This window comes from Mustelus asterias, chromosome 12, assembly GCF_964213995.1.
Source record: "Mustelus asterias chromosome 12, sMusAst1.hap1.1, whole genome shotgun sequence".
Classification (NCBI taxonomy): Eukaryota; Metazoa; Chordata; class Chondrichthyes; order Carcharhiniformes; family Triakidae; genus Mustelus; species Mustelus asterias.
In genome coordinates, this window is record NC_135812.1 from 50,258,708 (window position 1) to 50,284,776 (window position 26,069).

A 26,069-nucleotide genomic window follows, 5' to 3' on the forward strand; every position below is an offset into this window, starting at 1 on the left:
GGGGGTTGATAAGGGGGACAGCGATGTGTATGGATAGTGGGGGAGGGTGGATAAGGGGGACAGTGATGTGTATGGATAGTGGGGGAGGGTGGATAAGGGGGACAGTGATGTGTATGGATAGTGGGGGAGGGTGGATAAGGGGGACAGTGATGTGTATGGATAGTGGGGGGGGTTGATAAGGGGGACAGTGATGTGTATGGATAGTGGGGGGGGTTGATAAGGGGGACAGTGATGTGTATGGATAGTGGGGGAGGGTGGATAAGGGGGACAGTGATGTGTATGGATAGTGGGGGGGGTTGATAAGGGGGACAGTGATGTGTATGGATAGTGGGGGGGGTTGATAAGGGGGACAGTGATGTGTATGGATAGTGGGGGGGGGGGTGGATAAGGAGGACAGTGATGTGTATGGATAGTGGGGGGGGGTTGATAAGGGGGACAGCGATGTGTGTGGGGGCCATTGCTCCCGCTTTTCGCTCCCGGGCCGCTTTCTCCGCCTCGGGAGCGATCTGACACGGGCACGCTTTTTCAAATTTTTTTCCAACTGCGCATGCGCAGTTCAGAGCTCCGATTGTTTCGGCCATGCTAAGCCCCGCCCACAGCGCGAATGGGGCTGGAGATGTCTTTTTCAGGCTGAGTGTGTATGGGGGCGCCTGAAAGCAGATTTCCAAGTCGGATCTGAATTACACCCCGATTCAGCACTTAGAATGAAAATGGTAAAATCGGGCCCTATGACTCTATCCCTTCACACTGTATAAAAGTCTATCCATCTAGTCTTGGAAGATCCAATTGACTTCCGCATCCACAGCCCTTTGGGGGAGAAAGGTCCAATGTTTTCACATGCCTACAAAGGAAAAGGTGATTCCTGGATCCCCACACTCTAAGGTTGAGCAATGTCCCCTCTTCCCTGGATTCAACCTTCTTCTTCTTTTAAACACCCTGATTAGTTCACCACTCTAAACTCAAGAGAATACCAGCTAAGCTGATAAAAGCTGTTCCCGTAATTTAACCCTTTAACTCCCAGCATCACTTGGGTGAATCTGTGGCAAGTCCAAGTAGCTGAATGACAGGGTTGTCTATTGACCAGTGAGATGGCACTTTGTGACATCGCCACATTACCAAGTTAAGAAACAATATGAAGGGTTTGCTGGAAAGCTCAACAGATTCAATAATATCAATATTACTGTATTCTAAATCACTGCCTCAATTCTACACAATTGCTCTAGCCCAAAAGATTGTAGGAGTTGTCTCAGCCTCTTATCACTGAGCTCACACACCTCACACCCCTCGCCAACATTCTCTCCAAGCCAATACTGAATATACTCTCAGGAAACCAGGAGGAGACAGACAGACATTGGCAGCAATTGAGAGGGAGGTCAGCAGAGACTGAGAGGGACATCGCAGAGACTGAGAGGGACATCGCAGAGACTGAGAGGGACATCGCAGAGACTGAGAGGGACATCGCAGAGACTGAGAGGGACATCGCAGAGACTGAGAGGGACATCGCAGAGACTGAGAGGGACATCGCAGAGACTGAGAGGGACATCGCAGAGACTGAGAGAGACATCGGAGACTGAGAGGGACATCGCAGAGACTGAGAGGGACATCGCAGAGACTGAGAGAGACATCGGAGACTGAGAGAGACATCGGAGACTGAGAGAGACATCGGAGACTGAGAGGGACATCAGAGACTGAGAGGGACATCGCAGAGACTGAGAGGGACATCGCAGAGACTGAGAGGGACAGCAGAGACTGAGAGGGACAACGCAGAGACTGAGAGGGACATCAGAGACTGAGAGGGACATCGCAGAGACTGAGAGGGACATCAGAGACTGAGAGGGACATCGCAGAGACTGAGAGGGACATCAGAGACTGAGAGGGACATCAGAGACTGAGAGGGACATCAGAGACTGAGAGGGACATCAGAGACTGAGAGGGACATCACAGAGACTGAGAGGGACATCGGAGACTGAGAGAGACATCACAGAGACTGAGAGACATCGGAGACTGAGAGGGACATCAGAGACTGAGAGGGACATCAGAGACTGAGAGAGACATCGGAGACTGAGGGGGACATCAGAGACTGAGAGGGACATCAGAGACTGAGAGGGACAGCAGAGACTGAGAGGGACATCGCAGAGACTGAGAGGGACATCAGAGACTGAGAGGGACATCAGAGACTGAGAGGGACATCGCAGAGACTGAGAGGGACATCAGAGACTGAGAGGGACATCGCAGAGACTGAGAGGGACATCAGAGACTGAGAGGGACATCAGAGACTGAGAGGGACATCAGAGACTGAGAAGGACAGCAGAGACTGAGAGGGACAGCAGAGACTGAGAGGGACAGCAGAGACTGAGAGGGACAGCAGAGACTGAGAGGGACAGCAGAGACTGAGAGGGACAGCAGAGACTGAGAGGGACAGCAGAGACTGAGAGGGACATCACAGAGACTGAGAGGGACATCGGAGACTGAGAGAGACATCACAGAGACTGAGAGACATCGGAGACTGAGAGAGACATCAGAGACTGAGAGAGACATCAGAGACTGAGAGAGACATCGGAGACTGAGGGGGACATCAGAGACTGAGAGGGACATCAGAGACTGAGAGGGACAGCAGAGACTGAGAGGGACATCGCAGAGACTGAGAGGGACATCAGAGACTGAGAGGGACATCGCAGAGACTGAGAGGGACATCAGAGACTGAGAGGGACATCAGAGACTGAGAGGGACATCAGAGACTGAGAGGGACAGCAGAGACTGAGAGGGACAGCAGAGACTGAGAGGGACAGCAGAGACTGAGAGGGACATCACAGAGACTGAGAGGGACATCGGAGACTGAGAGAGACATCACAGAGACTGAGAGACATCGGAGACTGAGAGGGACATCAGAGACTGAGAGGGACAGCAGAGACTGAGAGGGACAGCAGAGACTGAGAGTGACAGCAGAGACTGAGAGGGACATCACAGAGACTGAGAGGGACATCACAGAGACTGAGAGGGACATCAGAGACTGAGGGGGACATCGCAGAGACTGAGAGGGACATCAGAGACTGAGAGGGACATCAGAGACTGAGAGGGACATCAGAGACTGAGAGGGACATCAGAGACTGAGAGGGACATCAGAGACTGAGGGGGACAGCAGAGACTGAGAGGGACATCAGAGACTGAGAGGGACATCGCAGAGACTGAGAGGGACATCAGAGACTGAGAGGGACATCAGAGACTGAGAGGGACATCAGAGACTGAGAGGGACATCAGAGACTGAGAGGGACATCAGAGACTGAGGGGGACATCAGAGACTGAGAGGGACATCGCAGAGACTGAGAGGGACATCAGAGACTGAGAGGGACATCAGAGACTGAGAGGGACATCAGAGACTGAGGGGGACAGCAGAGACTGAGGGGGACAGCAGAGACTGAGAGGGACATCGCAGAGACTGAGAGGGACATCAGAGACTGAGAGGGACATCAGAGACTGAGAGGGACATCAGAGACTGAGAGGGACATCACAGAGACTGAGAGGGACATCAGAGACTGAGCGGGACATCGCAGAGACTGAGAGGGACATCAGAGACTGAGAGGGACAGCAGAGACTGAGAGGGACAGCAGAGACTGAGAGGGACATCAGAGACTGAGAGGGACATCAGAGACTGAGAGGGACATCGCAGAGACTGAGAGGGACATCGCAGAGACTGAGAGACATCACAGAGACTGAGAGACATCAGAGACTGAGAGGGACATCAGAGACTGAGAGGGACATCGCAGAGACTGAGAGGGACATCGCAGAGACTGAGAGGGACATCGCAGAGACTGAGAGGGACATCAGAGACTGAGAGGGACATCAGAGACTGAGAGGGACATCAGAGACTGAGGGGGACATTGTCAGAGGAGCACTTCAGTTCTGTTATTCATTGAATTAGATTTTGCACATTGCATATAGGATATAGATCGGTTGGAGACTAGGATATAGATCGGTTGGAGACTTGGGCGGAGAGATGGCAGATGGAGTTTAATCCGGACAAACGGTGAGGTAATGCATTTTGGAAGGTCTAATACAGATAGGAAATATACAGTAAATGGCAGAACCCTTAAGAGTATTGATAGGCAAAGGGATCTGGGTGTACAGATACACAGGTCACTGAAAGTGGCAATGCAGGTGGAGAAGGTAGTCAAGAAGGCATACGGCATGCTTGCTTTCATCGGCATTGAGTTTAAAAATTGGCAAGTCATGTTGCAGTTTTATAGAGGAGGGCTGGTGGGGGGAGGGGAGGGCTGATCATTGTCTGGTGGTAGCGGGGGAAGGCCGATTGTTGTCTGGTGGTGGTGGTGGTGGTTGGGGGGGGGGGGGGGGGGGGGTGTCCTAACTAGTTAGAACCTTAGTTAGGCCGCACTTGGAATATCGTGTTCAATTCTGGTCGCCACACTACCAGAAGGATGTGGAGGCTTTGGAGAGGGTACAGAAAAGATTTACCAGGATGTTGCTTGGTATGGAGGGCATTAGCTATGGGGAGAGGTTGGAGAAACTTGGTTTGTTCTCACTGGAACGATGGAGGTTGAGCGGCGACCTGATAGAAGTCTACAAGATTATGAGAGGATGGACAGAGTGGATAGTCAGAAGCTCTTTTCCAGGGTAGAAGAGTCAATCACTAGGGGGCATAGGTTTAAGATGTGAGAGGCACGGTTTAAAGGAGATGTACAAGGCAGGTTTTTTTACACAGAGCGTGCTGGGTGCCTGGAACTCGTTGCCGGGGGAGATAATGGAAGTGGATACGGTAGTGACTTTTAAGGGGCGTCTTGACAAATACATGAAAAGGATGGGTAGAGGGATATGGTCCCCAGAAGGGTAGGGGGTTTTAGTTAAGTTGGGCAGCATGGTCGGTGCCGGTTTGGAGGGCCGAAGGGCCTGTTCTTGCGCTGTAATTTTCTTTGTCCTTTGTGGGGGTAGGGCCTGGGTGGGATTGTGGTCGGTGCAGACTCGATGGGCCGAATGGCCTCCTTCTGCACTGTAGGGTTTCTATGATTTCTATGATTCTCCATGAGTTCTCCCTGGCTGCCATCTTGTAACTAGGTGAGGCTATTGCCCTACAGCACAGCCAGGTGTGGAAATATGGATGATTTTTATCAGATTGACAAACACTTTGTGCTACAATACAACAGCATTACCGTGGCATGAGGTAATGCCAAAATAAAACACCTACCCATGTGGAGATGGTCTTCATTGGGATCATCTAGAACCTGAAATATAAGTGCGGAAATGCATATGGGAAAGAGATTTGCATTTATATAGCACCTTACACAATCTGAGCATTCCACCGAGTTTTCTACAGCCAATGATGTGCTTTTGAAGCATATTCACTGTTTGTGGAAAATCCAGCAGACAACTTATATACAGCAAGATCCCAGCAAGATGAGAATTTATTTGAGTAATGTTGTTGAGGGATAAATATTGTCCCAGCACACTGGCTGAACAACAGTGCCCCTCCTTTCCCTCCCCCCACACTTGGATATAATGCCACAGGATCCATTACACCCATCTGAAATCACAAATGAAGCCTTGGTTTAACGTCTCAGGTGACAGCTCCGATTGTATGGTCACACCTGAGGAATGTTTCTAAGATTGCCCACACAAGCACATGTACCAGCAGCCACAATACGGTGCAGCCACGAGCCGGGAACCATTACAAGCAGTCAGGTTGCTCCCTCTCTGAGCTGCTGCTTCAGCTTTCCCAAGAAGGGTTTAAAGTTAATTTATTAGTGTCACAAGTAGGCTTAAATTAACACTGCCATGAAGTTACTGTGAAAATCCCCTAGTCGCCACACTCCGATGCCTATTCGGGTACACCGAGGGAGAATTTAGCATGGCCAATGCGGCTAACCAGCACACCTTTTGGGCTGTGGGAGGAAATAGGAGCACCCAGAGGAAACCCACGTAGACATGGAGAGAACATGCAGACTCCGCACAGATAGTGACCTTAAGCCAGGAATCGAATCCAGGTCCTGGCGCTGTGAGGCAGCAGTGCTAACTGCTGTGAATCTCGCTCTATATCAGTTTGGCAAACTCATGAACCAGTTCAGCCTGAGCTTGGTGTGAAAATAAAGCGCACCTATCTATTATTGCCCGCAGGTTTATGACTAAGCAACTCACCTCTATCAGCTTGACAATGTTAGGATGGTCAAGTTTCTTCAGGATGGCTATTTCCTGGTACACTCTCTCCAGGGGTGCTGGGGCTTTCGGCTGTTGACTAGATGGGGACTTTGATCCTCGAGGAGGTGGACGACCTGTAGCCCAGGGCAAACAATGAGGCATCATATCAGATGGAAGTAATGACTTTAATGAGCTTTCTTCAACACAGACTACCACAAACATGGCCAAGTATTGTAGGAGCAGTTTAATGATTATGCAACACGATGGGACCAATATGAAAGCTACGAATAAGGAACTACGGGTTTCATTTTGCAAAAATGAGTTCTCAGCACAGGGTCTGACTTGGCAGGCGAGCTAAGGTCATCTGGCCCAATAGGCTAAAATTTCAACCAAGATCCTTCTACTTCACTCTGCTAATGTAATCCTGCTCCAAAACATTGACCAGATGCTCCTTCCAGACACTGATTGGCCTGCTATACATTTCCAATGTGATAGCACCCTCCTGTCACCATTTATGTATGTGCGTATATAAATCAAAACTGGATAAAACTAGTTCAGTTGGGCAATTGAATTAAAGTTTTATATTGATGTCACAAGTGGGCTTACATTAACACCGCAATGAAGTTACTGTGAAAATCCCCTAGTCGCCACACTGGCACCTGTTCGGGTACAGTGAGGGAGCATTTAGCATGGCCAATGCACCTAACCAACACACCTTTCGGACTGTGGGAGGAAACTGGAGCACCCGAAGGAAAGCCATGCAGACACAGGGAGAACGTGCCAACTCCACACAGACAGTGACCCAAGCCAGGAATCGAACCTAGCTGATTGGAATTTTCCGGAGTTCCTCCCTCCCTTCCACTTCCTGAATTCTAACTATTCAATTCATCTGCCACCTCCTTGTTTTCCATTATCAATTCTCCAGACTCACTTTCTATAGGACCAACACTCACTTTGTTAACTCTATCCTTTTTGAAATATTTATAGAACTCTTACTGTCTGTTTTTATATTTCTGGCCTATCACTTAAATTAGTTTGCCAGTTCTCTTTAGCCAGCTCTGCTTTCATGCCCTCATATTTGCCCTTATTTAAGTTTAAAAACATAGTCTCTGACCCACTCCTCTCTCCCTAAAATTGAGTGTAAAATTCAGTCACATTATAGTCACTGCTATCTAGTAGAGGCATCTTCATTATGAGATCATTAATTACTCCCATTTCGTTGTACAATACCAGGCCTGGTATAGCCTGCTGTCCGTTTGGTTCCAGAACATGCTGTTCTAAGAAACTATCCCAAAAACATTCTAAGAACTTATCTAGGCTACCTTTGACCATCTGATTTTTCCAGTCCATATGTCCCATGATTATTGCTGTCCCTTTGTGACAAGATCCAATTATTTCTTTTTTTAACGCTCCATCCTATCATGTGTTTCCCCATCAGGGGGCCTGTGCACAGCTGTATGGTTTAAAGAATGACTGCATTTGAATGAGTTGCGGACGCTGGAAAAGTTAAAATTTGACACAGTATTGTCCATGGACATGGCAGGATGTGACTCGGGGAAAGTCAGAGTTGTCTGCTGAAGCAAGTTGTAGCTGAGTAAGCAGAAGGCCCTATACCAAGTTAGTAGCAACAGTGCTATGGCAAAGTCCTGTAAAAGGTGTTTAGACTAACATTAGGCACAAAGTTGGTCCACTTCTGAAGGCACAGTGCGACATCGACAAGAAGGGTCGTCTTGCTAAGGTATGTCAGAAGATGGTAAGTGGAGAAATTGCAAGCTGGAGGATAAGGCAGTCACTGTATACATTTTCTGAACAGCACCAGATTGACGATGGTTGGTTAAGACCCATACGATCCCAAGTGTAGCAATGTTGAGTAGAAATTTTCAGGGCATCATTGTCCATGTCTTGTTGGAAGGAGCTTGGGTAAATAGTCCCCATGGAGGTTGACAAAGGGGCATCAGTCACCGTGATTCTTGAATCACTACACCATGGAAAGTAGAGTCAATATCAACTGGAGAAATTACACATGGAATCAAAGTTATGGAGGAGAGAAAATCCCCATAATGCAAAGTGTGTTGGTTCTAGTCACGTACAAGGAACGATGTGCAAATTTGTCCATCATCGTAGCGACGGATGAAAAGCCAGACTTGCTGGGAAGAAATTGGGTAACGTTCCTTCCGTCAAACAGGAACGAGTCTTTTTCAGGTAGAAGTGAAATTCGCAATGCAAGGCAACATGATTGGCAAGGACCCTCAAGTGTTTAGTGAAAACAGCAAACAGATTCAAAGATACAAGACCAAAGTATGGGTTTAGATGAACACAAGATCAGTTTATTGCAGGCCTCCATCATCTTTTACTTTCTGTTCTAAATAGGGCAACAACTGAAAAGACTCAAGAATGAGAATATTGGCCCAAATCTTCTCATCAATATCCGAGATTCAGAGACAATCGTGAAGGGTCCTGAGGAGCAGGGGAATTGCCAATCGGATGTTAAAACATCCCGGCAATTCCTAAGGAGAAGTCCATGTGTCAGGACCTCCACAGGGTCCCAATGCACATCTCAGTCATTCATCCAGTCTTCACGATCCTGCTGAAGATTTGGCCCATCATCTCTAAAGTAGAACAGAGCAATCGGGCTACCCCCATTGTGGTTGTACCAAAGTCAGAGGGTAGTGCAAGAAGATGGGGGATAATAAGGTAACTGCAGATCAGGTATTGGGAAGTAATCCACCCCAGACTCTGCCACCATGGGGTTCTGTTCACAATGTTGTCAGGAGGCCAGATCTTTCAAACTTAGGTATGACAAATGCCCGTCTGTAACTTGGGTCAGGTGATGAATCTATTAATACACACATGGGTCTTTTGCAGTTTCACAGACAGCCATTTCTTAAGCCCTCAGAATTTTTCAAGGGTGGTGAACCAAATTTTGCAAGGATTTCAGGGATTGCATCGTACAAGCAATGTAGATTAAGATAGCGTGGGATGCTTGTCTGTACAGAGCAGATGCTGTGATCTCTCACCTGCTGACCAGGTAACAGAGGACTGCTTCTCCAAGCCCCACAAGGAATCCTTGGGTTGGGGGAAGGGCAGGGGAGGTTGTGGAGAGCACAGACAAGAGAGACCAAAGTCTCCTTCCACATTCCCTTTGCTCCCAATGATCAACATTCGTGGTATTCCTGCTAGGTTCAGTTGAGGTTGGGCCTGGTTTATGGTAATGAGGCCCGGGAGTTCAATTGTCGAAGACTTTTGTTGGTGAATACTAACCGACCATGAACCTTTCACCCAGAGTTAAAATTGGCATTCCTGTGTTTAGGAATGCCATGGATTTTCCAATAGGAAATCGTGGGGGTGGGGTGGGAGGGGAACAGGTATTTTCCCCTCTCATAGAATCATAGAATCCCTACCGTACAGAAAGAGGCCATTCGGCCCATCGAGTCTGCGCCGACCACAATCCCACCCAGGCCCTACCCCCATATCCCTACACATTTACCCACTAATCCCTCTAACCTACGCACCTCAGGACACTAAGGGCAATTTTAGCATGGCCAATCAACCTAACCCGCACATCTTTGGACTGTGGGAGGAAACCGGAGCACCCGGAGGAAACCCACGCAGGCACAGACAGTGACCCAAGCCGGGAATCGAACCCAGGTCCCTATCTCAGTTACATATATGGGATGCAGCTCTACCCAAACACAGACCCACATCAATCCTCATGTGTAGCCCCAGGAATCCTTGGGCAATGGAAATGGAACAGAGACCATTCCTGACCTTGCACCCAAACATTCCAAGGGCATAGGTCAGTCAAGTCAGCCATCAAAATTCTACAAGGCCAGTCATCAGGCAGCTGCTCTGAAAGGCTAACAGCGTTCCAGGATCATGTGACAGTGAGCGGAAATACAAGCCAGTTTTATAATCCTCCCTCCCCAGTGTGATACCTTATGTGTAGATATTTATAGTAGCAAACTAACTGTGGTGTCGAACAGGGCAGTTAAACCAGCCTGTGAAATTATCTCAGGCATTTCCAAGGTCTATCTGCATTCAGGAAAGATTTCACTTCAATCTGCAACACTTCCCGTCATTGTTAACTCCATCAGTTTGTTCTTTGTTGTCCAGTTACCACTTTGATGGGAAGAGAAAATGCTGGAAAATCTCAGCAGGTCTGGCAGCATCTGTGAGGAGAGAAAAGAGCTGACGTTTCCAGTCCAGATGATCCTTTGTACTGATGACAAAGCTGAGTCCAGATGACAAAGAGTCATCTGGACTGGAAACGTCAGCTCTTTCCTCTCCTTCCAGGTGCTGCCAGACCTGCTGAGATTTTCCAGAGTTTTCTCTTTTGGGTTCAGATTCCAACATCCGCAGTAATTTGCTTTTAACCATTTCGATGGGGCTGTTCTCTCTCTCTGTCTGGGTGTTTATTCCTGACTCTGGGATTAAATTCCGGCTGGGAAACGTACCCTGGGAAGGTGACAGCTCTCTGCACAATCTTCTTTTTGGAATGGATTCTGATTCGCTGTCACCTGTCCCGCACCAAGCTGCAAGCTCAGTTCTGGCATTTTGCTCTCTCCCTTTGTCACAATGGCTCAATGTAGGACAGTGAGCTGTGGCCTCTGGTGCTACCACTCAGAGACCAACACACAGTGGGAGTAAGAGTGTGCCAGTCTGGGTGCAATTCCCTAAACCCGCTTCACTTTTATCTCTTTACATCAAGTGTGAGAGAGATGGTGAGAAGCTGATTTTTCTAAAATAAATCTGCGAGTAATGTTTGGAGTTGGCAACCTGATTTAAGATTTTTTAAAGTGCATTTTATGTGATTCCTTTGGTGACAGATGCTGATTGCTGGAACACTTTCATCAGGCGCTGGTTTCGATTTCTCGCTGTGCTCTGTTTGCTAATGTTTGAGATTGCAATCCGATCACAAACATTCATCAGTCCAACTCAAAGGCTGGCAGCTGTCTGAAGGTTAAAATCTGAACAATGCACATCCAGCTAAGGAATGACAAGCACGTCAAAACAAACAGGCTGCACAGCTCCAAGACTGCAGTAACAGTTTGTTAGCGTTCCTTTCATATTCCCCATGACTGAATCTTTCAAGTGGATGAGGGTGGCGCGGTGGTTAGCACTGCTGCCTCACAGCACCAGGGACCCGAGTTCAATTCCAGCCTCGGGGAGTTTGCACGTTCTCCTCTTGTCTGCGTGGGTTTCCACCCACACTCCAAAGATGTGCGGGTTAACTTGATTGGCCGTGCTAAATTGCCCCTTAGTGTCAGGGGGATTAGCAGGATAAATGGGGGTTATGGGAATAGGGTGGGATTGTGGTCAGTACAGACTCACTGGGCTGAATGGCCTCCTTCTATACAATAGGGATTCTATGATTCTATGAGACTGAGGAGAAAGGTACTGTTTAAGATTAATATCAGCCCAGATCCCTCCTCAATCATTCCGTCTAAAAGAAAGAATTGCATTTACATAGCACTTTTCATCACCACCATGTGGTGAACCATTGTTGGTTTCCACCAGGTAGTGCTGAGCCATGGTCTGGCCAGTACTATGAGTCTGTAGATATGTTACTGTTGGGGTTAGGGTTGGGCTGTTCTACCTGTTAATATAGTCCTATGGTACACCCCAGTCGGCTCCGCCTCCTGGGAGAGGTATAAAGGTCACTGCTCTGCCTGGTGACCCTTTAGTCTGGGATCGTATACTGTATATGGTAGCTCTGTTATTGTTGGCAATAAAAGCCTTTATTTCCCGAGTACATCCAGCCTCTCGTGTGTTATATCGTGCATCAATTTTATTGCCAACAAGTAAATTCTTTTTTTTTGAAAAAAAAACGACAAAGAAAACATGGAGCAAATGCTTAAACCCAAACGGCTTACGTTGGACCCACATGCGGCGGGAGCATCGAACACTTTCGACCACTGGTTGAAGTGTTTCCAAGATTACTTCGACGCCTCCACAGCGGTCACCGACGACGCCGACAGACTCCAGGTCCTCCACGCGAGGGTAAGCGACACTGCATACCTAGCGATCCGTGCGGCCACCGACTACAAAGGGGCCCTCGAGCTTCTCAAGAAGCGATACAACAAACCGCTGAATGAGATGCATGCTCGATACCTTCTAGCCACTCGACGGCGGCAACCCGGCGAAACGACGGAACAGTACGCGTGCGAGCTTCAGCAGCTAGCCAGAGCCTGCAACTGCAAGGCAGTGTCGGCAGACCAGTACATGAACGACCTAGCTCGAGATGCGTTCGTGGCGGGAATCGGCTCGTCGTACATCCGCCTTCGGCTGTTGGAGCAAGGTAACCTCGATCTCACTAAATCCATAGAGTTAGCTGACGCTCTAGAAACGGCCTCCAAAAGTCTGGCGATGTACCCCGACGACCACGTGGAGACAGCGTGGCAGGGGCAGTCACAGACCCCACTTCATTCAGCGGGACCGAAAAACTGCGCAATTGCGTTCCCAGCCTCGGACCTGACGACGGCAGCAGCTCCAGGTGGCCCGCGGTGTTACTTCTGTGGGGGGGTGAAACACCCTCGGCAGCGATCTCCAGCTAAAGCGGTGTTGTGCTCCGCCTGCGGCAGGAAGGGGCACTATTCCAAGGTATGCCGGTCCAAACTTCTATCCAAGAACAGCAGTGCGGCGTGTGACTCCCCGGAGCCGGCCTCCTTGTCTTCTGCATCTTCAAGGTCTTCTACCACGTGCGATTCCAGGACGTCGCCATTCCGAACGACGGAGTCGCAAGACACGTGCGACCTGCAGGGGCCGCAGGTTTTGGCGCCATCGTCCACGTGCGACCTATGGGGGCAGCCATTTTGGTCGGCACCGACCGCAAATGACCAGCAGGGGTCGTCATCAACCATCTCAGCTACCTGCAGTTGCGCCCACGAACCAACGGTGGCGTCGATCATCCTGGACCAGGCCAAGCCTCACAGACTCGACAAGTCCATAATGGACATACAGGTAAACAAATGCCCGATTTATTGTTTGTTTGACAGCGGGAGCACGGAGAGCTTCATTCACCCAGACACCGTGAAGCGGTGTGGTCTCCAGATTCGGACTGTCAAGCAGACAATTTCGATGGCGTCAAGGTCCCGGTCTGTCACCATGCTAGGGAGTTGGGTGGTCAATCTGACGGTGCAGGGCACGGTTTACGAGAACTTCAAGCTCTTTGTGTTACCGCACCTTTGCGCGCCAATACTCCTAGGACTAGATTTTATGGTCCACTTGAAGAGTGTAACCCTGCAGTACGATGGGCCACTCCCTCCGCTTTCAGTGGGAGACCCGCAGCCTCTAAATTGCCCAACGCGCTCCACATGTAGTCTCTCAACGCTTAGGATTACCACACCCTCCCTATTCCAGAATTTCGTGCCAGGCTGCAAGCCCATCGCAACAAAGAGCAGGCGTTACAGCGCTGAGGATCGGATCTTCATTCGATCTGAAGTTCAGCGGCTCCTCAAGGAAGGGATCATCCAACCTAGCGCTAGTCCTTGGAGAGCGCAAGTCATGGTGGTTAAGAATGGGAACAAACCCCGGATGGTCATTGACTATAGTCAGAGCATTAACAGATACACGCAGCTGGATGCGTATCCCCTCCCGCGCATATCTGACATGGTCAATCAGATTGCGCAGTACCGGGTGTTCTCCACCATCGACTTAAAATCTGCTTATCACCAGCTCCCCATTCGCCCAGAGGACCGACAATACACGGCCTTTGAGGCGGATGGTCGCCTGTACCATTTTTTAAGGGTTCCTTTTGGTGTCACGAATGGGGTCTCGGTCTTCCAGCGTGCTTTGGACCGAATGGTGGACCAGAACGGGCTGCGGGCTACCTTCCCGTACCTGGATAACGTCACCATCTGCGGCCATGACCAGCAGGACCACGATGCCAACCTTCTTAGATTCTTACGCACTGCATCTCACCTGAATCTGACCTACAACAGGGAGAAGTGTGTATTCCGCAAGTGGCGCCTAGCTATCCTCGGATACGTGGTGGAAAACGCGGTCCTTGGCCCTGATCCAGACCGTATGCGTCCTCTCCTCGAACTTCCCCTGCCCACTAGCGTCAAAGCACTGAGAAGATGCTTAGGCTTCTCCTCATACTACGCACAGTGGGTTCCCAATTACGCGGACAAAGCCCGTCCGCTCATCAAGTCTACCTCTTTTCCCCTAGCACCAGAGGCTCGCTTAGCCTTTGCAAGAATAAAAGCCGACATCGCGAAAGCCACGATGCACGCTATCGATGAGTCCATCCCCTTCCAGGTGGAGAGTGATGCATCTGATCTCGCCCTGGCCGCCACACTTAACCAGGCGGGCAGGCCCATCGCCTTTTTTTCTCGCACCCTCCAAGGCCCTGAAATTCGACATTCGGCGGTGGAAAAGGAGGCCCAGGTCATTGTGGAGGCCGTCCGGCATTGGCGCCATTACTTGGCGGGAAAACGGTTCACTCTGCTCATGGACCAGCGGTCCGTGGCGTTCATGTTCAACAACACGTTACGGGGTAAGATCAAGAATGATAAAATCTTGAGGTGGAGAATTGAACTCTCCACCTACAATTATGATATCATGTATCGTCCAGGGAAGCTCAACGAGCCCTCGGATGCCCTGTCGCGTGGAACATGCGCTAGTATGCAGGAGAATCGATTGCAGGCTCTCCACAATGACCTCTGCCATCCGGGGGTCACTCGGCTCTTTCACTTCATAAAAGCCCGGAATCTACCCTACTCGGTGGAGGATGTCAGGTCCATAACCAGAAGCTGCTGGGTATGCGTGGAATGCAAACCGCACTTCTACCGACCTGACAGGGCACAACTCGTTAAGGCCACTCGTCCATTTGAAAGACTGAGTGTGGACTTTAAGGGCCCCCTTCCCTCGACAGATCGGAACGTGTACTTCCTCAATGTGGTTGATGAGTACTCACGATTCCCCTTTGTCATTCCCTATTCTGATATGACCGCTGCCACGGTTATCAAGGCATTACGGGATCTTTTCACCCTGTTTGGTTACCCCCGTTATATCCACAGCGATAGGGGCTCGTCGTTCATGAGCGATGACTTGAGGCAATACCTGCTCTCATATGGGATTGCCTCTAGTAGAACCACAAGCTACAACCCAAGGGGTAACGGACAGGTCGAACGAGAGAATGCTACAGTCTGGAAGGCTGTCTTACTGGCGTTGAGGTCTAAAGGTCTTCCAGTCTCCCGTTGGCAAGGGGTACTCCCTGATGCGCTCCACTCCATACGCTCACTCCTGTTTACGGCAACCAACGCTACTCCTCATGAGAGAATGTTTTCATTCCCTAGGAAGTCTTCCTCTGGGACCTCATTACCGTCTTGGTTGACGTACTCAGGACCTGTCCTCCTGCGGCGACATGTTAGGACCCGCAAGTCCGACCCTTTGGTTGAACAGGTCCATCTCCTCCACGCCAACCCTCAGTATGCCTACGTGGCATATCCTGACGGGTGAGAGGACACGGTCTTGATTCGAGATCTGGCGCCAGCAGGGGGCTTGGAAACCCCTGTCGCTCCCACACCTCCTGTTAGAGACCCCCCAACCATTATTTCCCCTCCTGACACGGCGCGCGGGCAGTATCGGGACCACCACTTAACCCTCTTACTCCCGTGTACAGCTTGCCTGAGTCCAGGAGATGGTCGCCACTTCAAGGCGTGCCCGAGTTCAGCGGATTGTCACCACCTCGGGGTTTGCCGGCCCGTGAGGCACTGGAGGAGTCGCTGGACATCGCCTTGGAGAGAAAGTCACCACGATTGCCTGAACCGGTGTCATCGCCGGTGTTGAGGAGGTCACAGCGACGGTGCGGTCCCCCAGACCGTTTGAACTTATAGACAGATGAACAATTGTTCTGTGTTTTGTACTCCGCCGGCCTTTGTTTTCAAAGGAGGGGTGAATGTAGTGAACCATTGTTGGTTCCCACCAGGTAGTGCTGAGCCATGGTCTGGCCAGTACTATGAGTCTGTAGATATGTTACTGTTGGGGTTAGGGTTGGGCTGTTCTACCTGTTAATATAGTCCTTATGGTACACCCCAGTCGGCTCCGCCTCCTGGGAGAGGTATAAAGGTCACTGCTCTGCCTGGTGACCCTTTAGCCTGGGATCGTATACTGTATATGGTAGCTCTGTTATTGTTGGCAATAAAAGCCTTTATTTCCCAAGTACATCCAGCCTCTCGTGTGTTATATCGCGCATCACACCACATGGCACCTCCGACAGTGCTGCACTTCCTCAGTACTGCACTGAAACACCAGCTGAGGTTACGCTCTGATTTCGGATCTGTGTACATTTCTTCTTCAGCAGTTGCTCCTGTTGACAGTCTGAGTGTCTCCCCTGCGTGGGAGAGTGATTCAGCTTGCCCTATGCCAAAGTTGCTTTTTATTAACTTACAGGGTCGGGGGTCGCTGGCTAGGCTACATTTATTACCCGTTTCTAGTTCCCCTTGAGAAGGTGGTGGTGAGCCGCCTTCTTAAACAACAGTGCTGTTGGGGAGGGGGGGGTTCCAGAATTTTGACCCAGTGACAGTGAAGGAACAGCGAATATATTTCCAAGTCAGGATGGTGAATAACTTGGAGGGGAAATTGCAGGTCATGGTATTCCCATGTATCTGCTGCCCTTGTCCTTCTAGGTGTTAGAGATCACGGCTCTGGAAGGTGCTGCCGAAGGAGCCTTGGTGCAGTGCATCTTGTAGATGGTGCGCACTGCTGCCACTGTTCATCGGCGGAGGGAGTGAATGTTTAATGCAGTAGGTGGGATGCTGATCTGGCCCGCTGCTTTGTCCTGGATAGTGTCAAGCTTCTTGAGTGTTGTTGGAGCTGTACTCATCCAGGCAAGGGGAGAATATTCCATCACACTCCTGACTTGTGCCTTGTAGATGGTGGACAGGCTTTGGGTGGTCAGGAGGTGACTTATACCTGCAGGATTCCTAGCCTCTGGCCCACTCTTGTAGCGATGATGTGGAGATGCCTGCGTTGGACTGGGGTGAACACAGTAGGAAGTCTCACAACACCAGGTTAAAGTCCAACAGGTTTATTTGGTAGCAAATTTGCTACCAAATAAACCTGTTGGACTTTAACCTGGTGTTGTGAGACTTCTTACTATGTTCACTCTTGTAGCCACAGTATTTATATGGCTAGTCCAGTTCAGTCAATGGTAACCCCAAGGATGTTGACAGTGAGGGATTCAGTGATGGTAATGCCATTGAATGTCAAGGGGAGGTAGTTAGATCCTCTCTTGTTGGAGATGGTCACTGCCTAGCATCTGTGCAGCGTGAATGTTACTTGCATCTTTTGTGGATATTGCTGCATTGGGACATGGGCTGCTTCAGTATCTGAGGAGTTGTAAATGGTGCTGAGCATTGTGCAGTCATCAGCGAACATCCACACTTCTGACCTTATGCTGGAAGGAAGGTCACTGATGAAGCAATGACCAACCCCCAGGTTGGGTCTAGTTTACTACCCTGAGGAACTTCTGCTAACAGTGATGTCCTGGAGCTGAGGTGATTGACCTCCAACTACACAATCATCTCCCTTTGTACAAGGTGTGACTCCAACCAGCAGCGGGCGACATTTCTCCCAATCCGAACAGCCTTAATAGTTTAACTAGGGTGGTTCCCGTCCGCCCTTGTATCAATTAAGGTCATTAAGTCTCCAGATAATGCCCATTTAAAGCCACTTCCTATCTCTGCCACCAAGACCAGCGATGGGTGGGACTCAGGCGGGGAAGGGTCATGCTGCCTGGGATTTGGGGGGGAAAGGTCATGCTGCCTCTTTTATGAGCCCCCAGTTTCAATCAGATGCACTACCCAAGCTCCAAACAAACCCCCGTTTATCCAACCTACCCTCACTCCCAATGCTCCTCGCCCCCTCTCAGAGTCTGCAGGCCTGTCCTCAGCGATACAACCCCCTACTTATTTTGCGTCCAGTTCCAGTATGACTGCTGTGGGGACTGATTGCAGTTCCAGTAGTGGCCACTGCTGCTGGTGGCACTGTTGGGACCAGCAAGTTGCTGGCCACCTGACTGGCCGGTAACGCTTGGAGGCGGTACTTCCTCCCATGATGGAGGTGAAAGTCTTGCTTTAAGGAATTAATGTCCCAGTCGACGTTAAATCTCTCCCGGCCCACCAAATTGGGTGAGAGTAGAAGATACGCCCAATTAAAAAATAGCATATACACAGTGTCTGGTTGCCTGGGAAACAAGTGTATTCTCAAAACTAGTTACTCTGACTGCTCACTCATGCTCGACTGGTTATTGACGATGAGACAGATTACTTGTAGTTTGATCAGACACTGACCATGTCATTGTTACAAAGCAACTAGTTACTCATAGTGTAATTGGTTACTGGCTGGCTGGTTGTTTGTGGTGTGATTGATAGGCAGTAGGGTGTAACAGTGGTTAGCTCTGGGCATTGGGTCGCGATTGGGTAAGATGCTCTTTCAGAGAGTCAGTGCAGACTCGATGGTCCGAATGGTCTTAGAATAGAATCAGAGAATAAATCATAGAATCCCTCCAGTGCAGAAAGAGGCCATTCAGCCCATCGAGCCTGCACTGACCACAATCCCGCCCAGGCCCTATCCCTGTAACCCCATGTATTTACCCTGTTAAACCCCTGACACTAAAGTCCAATCCTGCACATCTTTGGACAGTGGGAGGAAACCAGAGCACCCGGAGGAAACCCACGCAGACACGGTGTGGGGGGGACTCCACACTGACAGCGAGTCACAGCCAGAATTGAACCCGGATTCCCTGGCGCCATAAGGCAGCAGTTTAGCATACTATACGGATTCTATGGTTCTATGTTTCTATGGTTACTGGCTGACTAGTTATTTGTGGTTGACCGGTTACCAACTGACTGGTTAGTGATGGTGTGACTGATCAGTTTATTTATTCGTGTCGCAAGTAGGCTTACATTAACACTGCAACCAAGTTACTATGAAAATCCTCTAATCGCCACACTCCGAAGCCTGTTAGGGTACACTGTGGGAGAATTTAGAATGGTCAATGCACCTTACCAACACGTCTTTCAGACTGTGGGAGGAAACCGGAGCACCCGGAGGAAACCCACGCAGACATGGGAGAATTGAACCCGGGTCCCTGGCATTGTGAGGCAGCAGTGCTAATTACTGTTGCAGTGGGGCTGGTTGGTTGCGGTGGGGCTGGTTGGTTGCGGTGGGGCTGGTTGGTTGCGGTGGGGCTGGTTAGTGGAACTAATGTTCCTTGCAGTTTGAATGGTTTTTCACAGTTTGACCCGGGTGTACGATATGTTGGTGTTATGGAGAAGATCCTGAGGGACAGGATTTATGAGCATTTAGAGAGGTTTAGTATGCTCAAGAATACTCAGCATGGCTTTGTCAAAGGCAGATTGTGCCTTACGAGCCTGGTGGAGTTCTTCGAAAATGTGACTAAACACATTGACGAAGGGAAAGCGGTAGATGTGGTTTATATGGTTTTAGCAAGGCGTTCGATAAGGTCCCCCATGCAAGGCTTCTAGAAAAAGTGAGAGGGCATGGGATCCAAGGGGCTGCTGCCCCCCTGTGGATCCAGAACTGGCTTGCCCAAAGGAGGCAGAGAGTGGGTATAGATGGGTCTTTTTCTAAATGGAGGTCGGTCACCAGTGGTGTGCCCCAGGGATCTGTTCTGGGACCCTTGCTGTTTGTCATTTTCATAAATGACCTGGATGAGGAAGTGGAGGGATGGGTTGGTAAGTTTGCCGACGACACGAAGGTTGGTGGGGTTGTGGATAGTCTGGAGGGATGTCAGAAGTTACAGAGGGACATAGATAGGATGTGAGACTGGGCGGAGAAGTGGCAGATGGACTTCAACCCAGATAAATGCGTCGTGGTCCATTTTGGCAGGTCAAATGGGATGAAGGAGTACAATATAAAGGGAAAGACTCTTAGTACTGTAGAGGATCAGAAGGACCTTGGGGTCCGGGTCCATAGGACTCTAAAATCAGGTGGAGGAGGTGGTTAAGAAGGCGTATGGTGTGCTGGCCTTTATCAATCGAGGGATTGAGTTTAGGAGTCCGAGGATAATGATGCAGCTATATAAGACCCTCGTCAGACCCCACTTGGAGTACTGTGCTCAGTTCTGGTCTCCTCATTACAGGAAGGATGTGGAAAAGATTGAAAGGGTGCAGAGGCGATTTACAAGGATGTTGCCTGGATTGAGTGGCATGCCTTATGAGGATAGGCTGAGGGAGCTCGGTCTTTTCTCCTTGGAGAGACGTAGGATGAGAGGAGACCTAATAGAGGTATATAAGATGTTGAGAGGCATAGATCGGGTGGACTCTCAGAGGCTTTTTCCCAGGGTGGAAATGGCTGCTACGAGAGGACACAGGTTTAAGGTGCTGGGGTGTAGGTACAGGGGAAATGTTAGGGGGAAGTTTTTCACACAGAGGGTGGTGGGCGAGTGGAATTGGCTGCCGTCAGTGGTGGTGGAGGCAAACTCAATAGGGTGTTTTAAGAGACTCCTGGATGAGTACATGGGACTTAATAGGATGGAGGGTTATAGGTAGGCCTAAAAGGTAGGGATATGTTCGGCACAACTTGTGGGCCGAAGGGCCTGTTTTGTGCTGTGGTTTTCTGTGTTTCTAACCATTGTTATCAGACTGACAGGATTTTACATTATTCCTCTACTCGTGAAGCTCCCACACTCAGCTGCAGGTACTGTGAGAAATCCATTTCTTTTTCAGAGACAGCTACATGAAAGGCCCATTGATCCTATTCTGTGACACCCGCCTATTTGTATGCTAAACGCTGCAATCGAAACACCAAACGCTGAAAATTAGGCAAATTGTGTCAGAATGGAATCTCATTGAGAAATCCAAGCTCACTGGTGTCTGAAAATGTTTCCATTGTACACTTACGTGGAAATCCGTACTGTTTCATCAGCTTCTTTTTAGAAAGGACCTTCATAGCCTGGAGAGAGAGAGAGAGAATCCCTGTTAGCAGCATGGATCAGTCCCACATTACCAAACCTCCCCTCTCCTTGAATATTGGAGCCAGGTTACAACATTCAGGCAAACCAACGCACTGTATCAGTTAAATGCACACAGCAAGCACTGGTACAGAACTGCCTGGGCTTTAAAAGTTTATTTATTAGTCACAAGTAGGCTTACATTAACACTGCAATGAAGTTATTGTGAAAATCTGTGATAATACTGTGATAATCTGTAGTAATACTGTGATGATTTAAACCTATCAAGGCCTCAGAATCCATGGGGTGCTGGTTATTGAGGGTGAGACTGGTTACTGCTGCACCGCTGACACTAACCACACCAGAGGTGGGGAAGTCAAGGGGCAAGGCCAGATGTCATGTTGGTTTTTTGGTGCTGTAGGAGGAGGGGGAATCTGACCGTGTCCGTCCCTGTTATCAGAAGTGGTCGGGAATGGCGAAGGGTAGACTCAATGTAATACTTTCCAAACCCCACACTCTCCTGGCCAGGCCCCAGCCTCCATCTAAACATCTCCAAACTCTCTACCTCCCTCTCCTCCTACATTCTACAATCTCTTCGACCAAGGTCACCCAACCAAATATCTGCTGATGTGACTCAGCCTCAGATTTTTGATGCATGATGCACCCATGAAGCACGCCGGGACATTTTATTGGGTTAGAGGCGCTATATCAATGCAAGTTGTTGTTATCCCAGCACAGCCTTTAAAGATGGTGACTTGCGATCACAGGTCCGATTTTGGATACGGTTGCACAGGAAGCTAGTTAGCTGCTAGGGTACATTGTTTGGGATTTCAGGCACATAACTTCAATCCACACAGTTCACACATATAAAAAAACACAATCTCAAGTCATTTTCTGATTAAGCTGCTTCCCGGACTCAGAAAGTCAGTAACCATTGATGCTCAGCACAGGGAGAGTGGTTGTCTTTATTAGAAACACAGCAGGGAACCAGGCAGTGAGATTGGAGCTTGAGGAACGTTCGGTCTCCTCAATACTCAGGGGTGAGAATTCCATACACAGAGATCTGTTGCTGAAGTTTTTCATCTTGCACTCATCATGGCAAACACAAGAATGCCAAATTTCAAACAATCACAATTTATACCACAGGAGCAAAAGGATCGTGAATGGTTGGCAAGTCAACTCTGATTGGCTGAGGCATTGCCATGGAGAAAGAAATGGCGGGGGGCGGGGGGCGGGGGGGGAGGGGTGGCAAGGTGCTATAGGCTCCTCAAACACCAATTCAAAATTCAAAAGAAAATGCAAGACCTGAAGATATTGCTTTTGTTTGTTGAAAATGGGTCCCTGCATGTTATTTCTAATAAGCATAAATGAGCTTAAATTATGAGAGGCATGGACAGAGTGGATAGTCAGAAGCTTTTTCCCAGGGTGGAAGAGTCAATTACTAGGGGGCACAGGTTTAAGGTGCGAGGGGCAAGGTTTAAAGGAGATGTACGAGGCAGCTTTTTACACAGAGAGTAGTGGGTGCCTGGAACTCGTTGCCGGGGGAGGTAGTCGAAGGGGATACGGTAGTGAATTTTAAGGGGCGTCTTGACAAATACATGAATAGGATGGGAATAGAGGGATATGTTCCCTGGAAGGGTAGGGGTTTTAATTAAGTCGGGTTGCATGGTCGGTGCAGGCTTGGAGGGCTGAAGGGCCTGTTCCTGTGCTGTAATTGTCGTTGTGCCTCATTACAAACCCAACTCGTTATTTTAAATTGGTTGTTAGTATTGCTATCAGCACACTCAGGGTTGTTTAGCAATTGCTGCCCAAACACTGAAGCAAAATGTGGGATCCTCTGTATGGTTTGCCTTGGTTAAAAGGCTTCATTTTAAGCTATTTCTGCCTATGTAACTGATTGTGCTTTAAAGCTAACTTAAGCTAACTCGGCCACATTTTAAAACTCAGCTTGGAATTCTGGGTTTTGAGCTTAGAAATTAACTATATGTGAAAGTACAAGGCAAGCAAAGGTTTGCATAAACAAAAGCTTTCATGGTCGCACAGATGTGAATTGTTTTTGGAAGCTGGAGACAGCTTATACCTAGTATTTTAATACCAAAAGATAACCAAACTGTTATATTGTTAGTAGCAGCTGTCTGTTTTTTAGTTGTTCAGTCGAATGCTGCAAGAGTTTTGGGTCTGGCTGCGAAGTCAGTCCCCAACTCTTCCTCTCTCTCTCTTCCTCTCTCTCAAGTAATCTTCTTTTATTTCTGTTATGTTAATTTCAAGTTACATTCAATAAATCATTTCTTTAAAATCATACCAAGTGCCCATGGTTTATTTGGAGGAATGAATGGATCGTACACACAATCTAACAGTAGATTTGTCTTGCAAATGCAAGCTGATTGAATGAGTTTGGTTATCCTTAGTAGGCAGAGTACAGAGCATATTCAAATATCTCAATGGAAAGTTGCTACCGCCGACAATGCAGGGCACCCTCAGCACTGCACTGGAGTATCAGCTTGGAATAAGTGCTCAGGTCGCTGGAGTGGAAATTGAACTCAATGCTATCTGACACTGAGGTGACAGCACTAGCACGGAACCACAACTAGTTAGTAACTGGGGTCCAAATTGTTCAATGTTGGAGACCGGGAACATGGGGCAGATTGAATTGGCCAATCATTTTACACTCTACCCTAATGTGCCTTCCTATTGGTCAAGTGGAGTGCAACACGGGTTGTCGGTTTGCTACTATCTAACCATGTGAGATTAATGTCTCACACACGCGTGTGTCAGCTACATGGAGTGGGGTGGGGTGAGGTGGTGGTGGGGGGGGCAGGGATTTAACAATCCAAGCCAGTAATGTGCCCATGTTAACACAGTGAGCTCATCCTGCTCATTTGAATCTTAATACAAGACATTGCTGACTGCAATTAGCAGTCCCACTGATCAGAAACCTACAAGCAAATGTAAGCTGCAGATTATCAAGCAGCGTGTTAGTCATGGCCCCTGAGGTCAGAGCAAAGTTTAAGGGGAATGTGGGCTAAAGATAGGACTGTTGTCACTACTGGTCCCGTTGTTCACCCTGCAGTATGGCTCCTGATTGCGAACAGCAGAGTTCCCCATGTGTATTTCTCAGGATGATCTCCAGGGGCAGGCAGTAAGAGTGGGAGAGATTCCTGGTCGCCCAAGTGATGGAATGATGTTGGAGCCTCTACCATAATTACCCATAGCTCCAGACTGCAACATGTATGTAAAGTGTATGTTGCCACAGCAAAGTGGACAGCACAGTTGCGCAAAGGCAGCATGGTGGCACGGTAATTAGCACTGTTCCCTGCAGGATCTGCAGGCGTCTTCTATGAGGACAGTGGTGGAACAGATCGAGGAGACTGGCCTCCGGATGAGTCTATAGAATGTGGAGGAGGAAAAGCCAGACAGGAGAGCATTGGAATAGTCATGTCCGGAGGTAATATCTCCATGGATGGAACAGCAAGAACAGTGCAGTAATAATGAAACACTGACCCTAATCTCTGCAGACAGCTGTCGTCCTTTTAGGTTTCATATTGTAGTTAGGTGTTGGGCCGAGTTTAGGTCAGTCTTATTAAGGTTCTTTTGTAGTCATATACAGTTTGACAGTGAGTATTAGATACTGGAAAATATATACATCGGGACAGCACAGGTCCAAGCTAGGAGCTGTCTCTGTGCTTGCTTCTACACACAGCTCTGTTCAACACTGCACTGACTCTGCTGATTAGGTGCATTGGCCATGCTGAGTTCTCCCTCATTGTACCAGAACAGGCGCCGGAGTGTGGCAACTAGGGGATTTTCACACTAACTTCATTGCAGTGTTAATGTAAGCCTACTTGTGACTAATAAATAAACTTTACTTTAAGATTGGTCCTTGTTCCGGCTGGATTTGGGAGCTGCCTCTTTGGGTCTACCCCTGGGTGAGTCACCGTGCTGTGGGCTGGACCTGCCTTCAGGCAGAGTATGGAGGAAGCCTGTGCTTTACTTAAGGAAATGTCAACTTTCGAGGAAATGACGAAGATGATTGATGAGGGTAGGGCAGTGGATGTTGTCCACATGGACTTCAGTAAGGCCTTTGACAAGGTCCCTCATGGCAGACTGGTGCAGAAGATGAAGTCGCATGGGATTAGAGGTGAGCTGGCAAGGTGGATACAAAACTGGCTCAGTCAAAGAAGACAGAGGGTAGCAGTGGAAGCGTGCGTTTCTGAATAGAGAGCTGTGACAAGTGGCATTCCTCAGGGATCAGCACTGGGACCTTTGCTGTTTGTAATGATTTGGAGGAAAATGTAACTGGATTGATTAGTAAGTTTGCAGACAATACAAAGGTTGGTGGATTTGCGGATAGCGATGAGGACCATCAGAGGATACAGCAGGATATAGATCAGTTGGAGACTTGGGCGGAGAGATGGCAGATGGAGTTTAATCCGGACAAATGTGAGGTAATGCATTTTGGAAGGTCTAATTCAGATAGGAAATATACAGTAAATGGCAGAACCCTTAGGAGTATTGATAGGCAAAGGGATCTGGGTGTACAGGTACACAGGTCACTGAAAGTGGCAATGCAGGTGGAGAACGTAGTCAAGAAGGCATACGACATGCTTGCCTTCATCGGCCGGGATATTGAGTTTAAAAATTGGCAAGTCATGTTGACACTTTATAGAACCTTAGTGAGGCCGCACTTGGAATATAGTGTTCAATTCTGGTCGCCACACTACCAGAAGGATGTGGAGGCTTTGGAGAGGGTACAGAAAAGATTTACCAGGATGTTGCCTGGTATGGAGGGGATTAGCTATGAGGAGAGGTTGGAGAAACTTGGTTTGTTCTCACTGGAGCAACGGAGGTTGAGGGGAGACCTGATAGAAGTCTATAAGATTATGAGAGGCATGGACAGAGTGGATAGTCAGAAGCTTTTTCCCAGGGTGGAAGAGTCAATTACTAGGGGGCATAGGTTTAAGGGGCGAGGGGCAAGTTTTAAAAGAGATGTACGAGGCAGATTCTT

The 26,069-nt window shown here is 48.9% G+C and overlaps 1 protein-coding gene across 5 annotated transcripts in view; it reads right to left on the bottom strand.

Annotated features, from left to right (window-relative positions):
- camkk1a (calcium/calmodulin-dependent protein kinase kinase 1, alpha a) overlaps positions 1 to 26,069 on the bottom strand; it is a 319,694-nt gene that overhangs the window by 46,603 nt on the left and 247,022 nt on the right. For all 5 annotated transcript variants that reach the window (XM_078225193.1, XM_078225192.1, XM_078225195.1 and 2 more), the window contains exons 6-8: positions 21,015 to 21,066; positions 6,145 to 6,278; positions 5,198 to 5,234 (exon numbers count right to left, since the gene is read on the bottom strand). In XM_078225193.1, the coding sequence (XP_078081319.1) occupies positions 5,198 to 5,234; positions 6,145 to 6,278; positions 21,015 to 21,066 (223 nt within the window). The remainder of the gene's footprint in view (positions 1 to 5,197; positions 5,235 to 6,144; positions 6,279 to 21,014; positions 21,067 to 26,069) is intronic.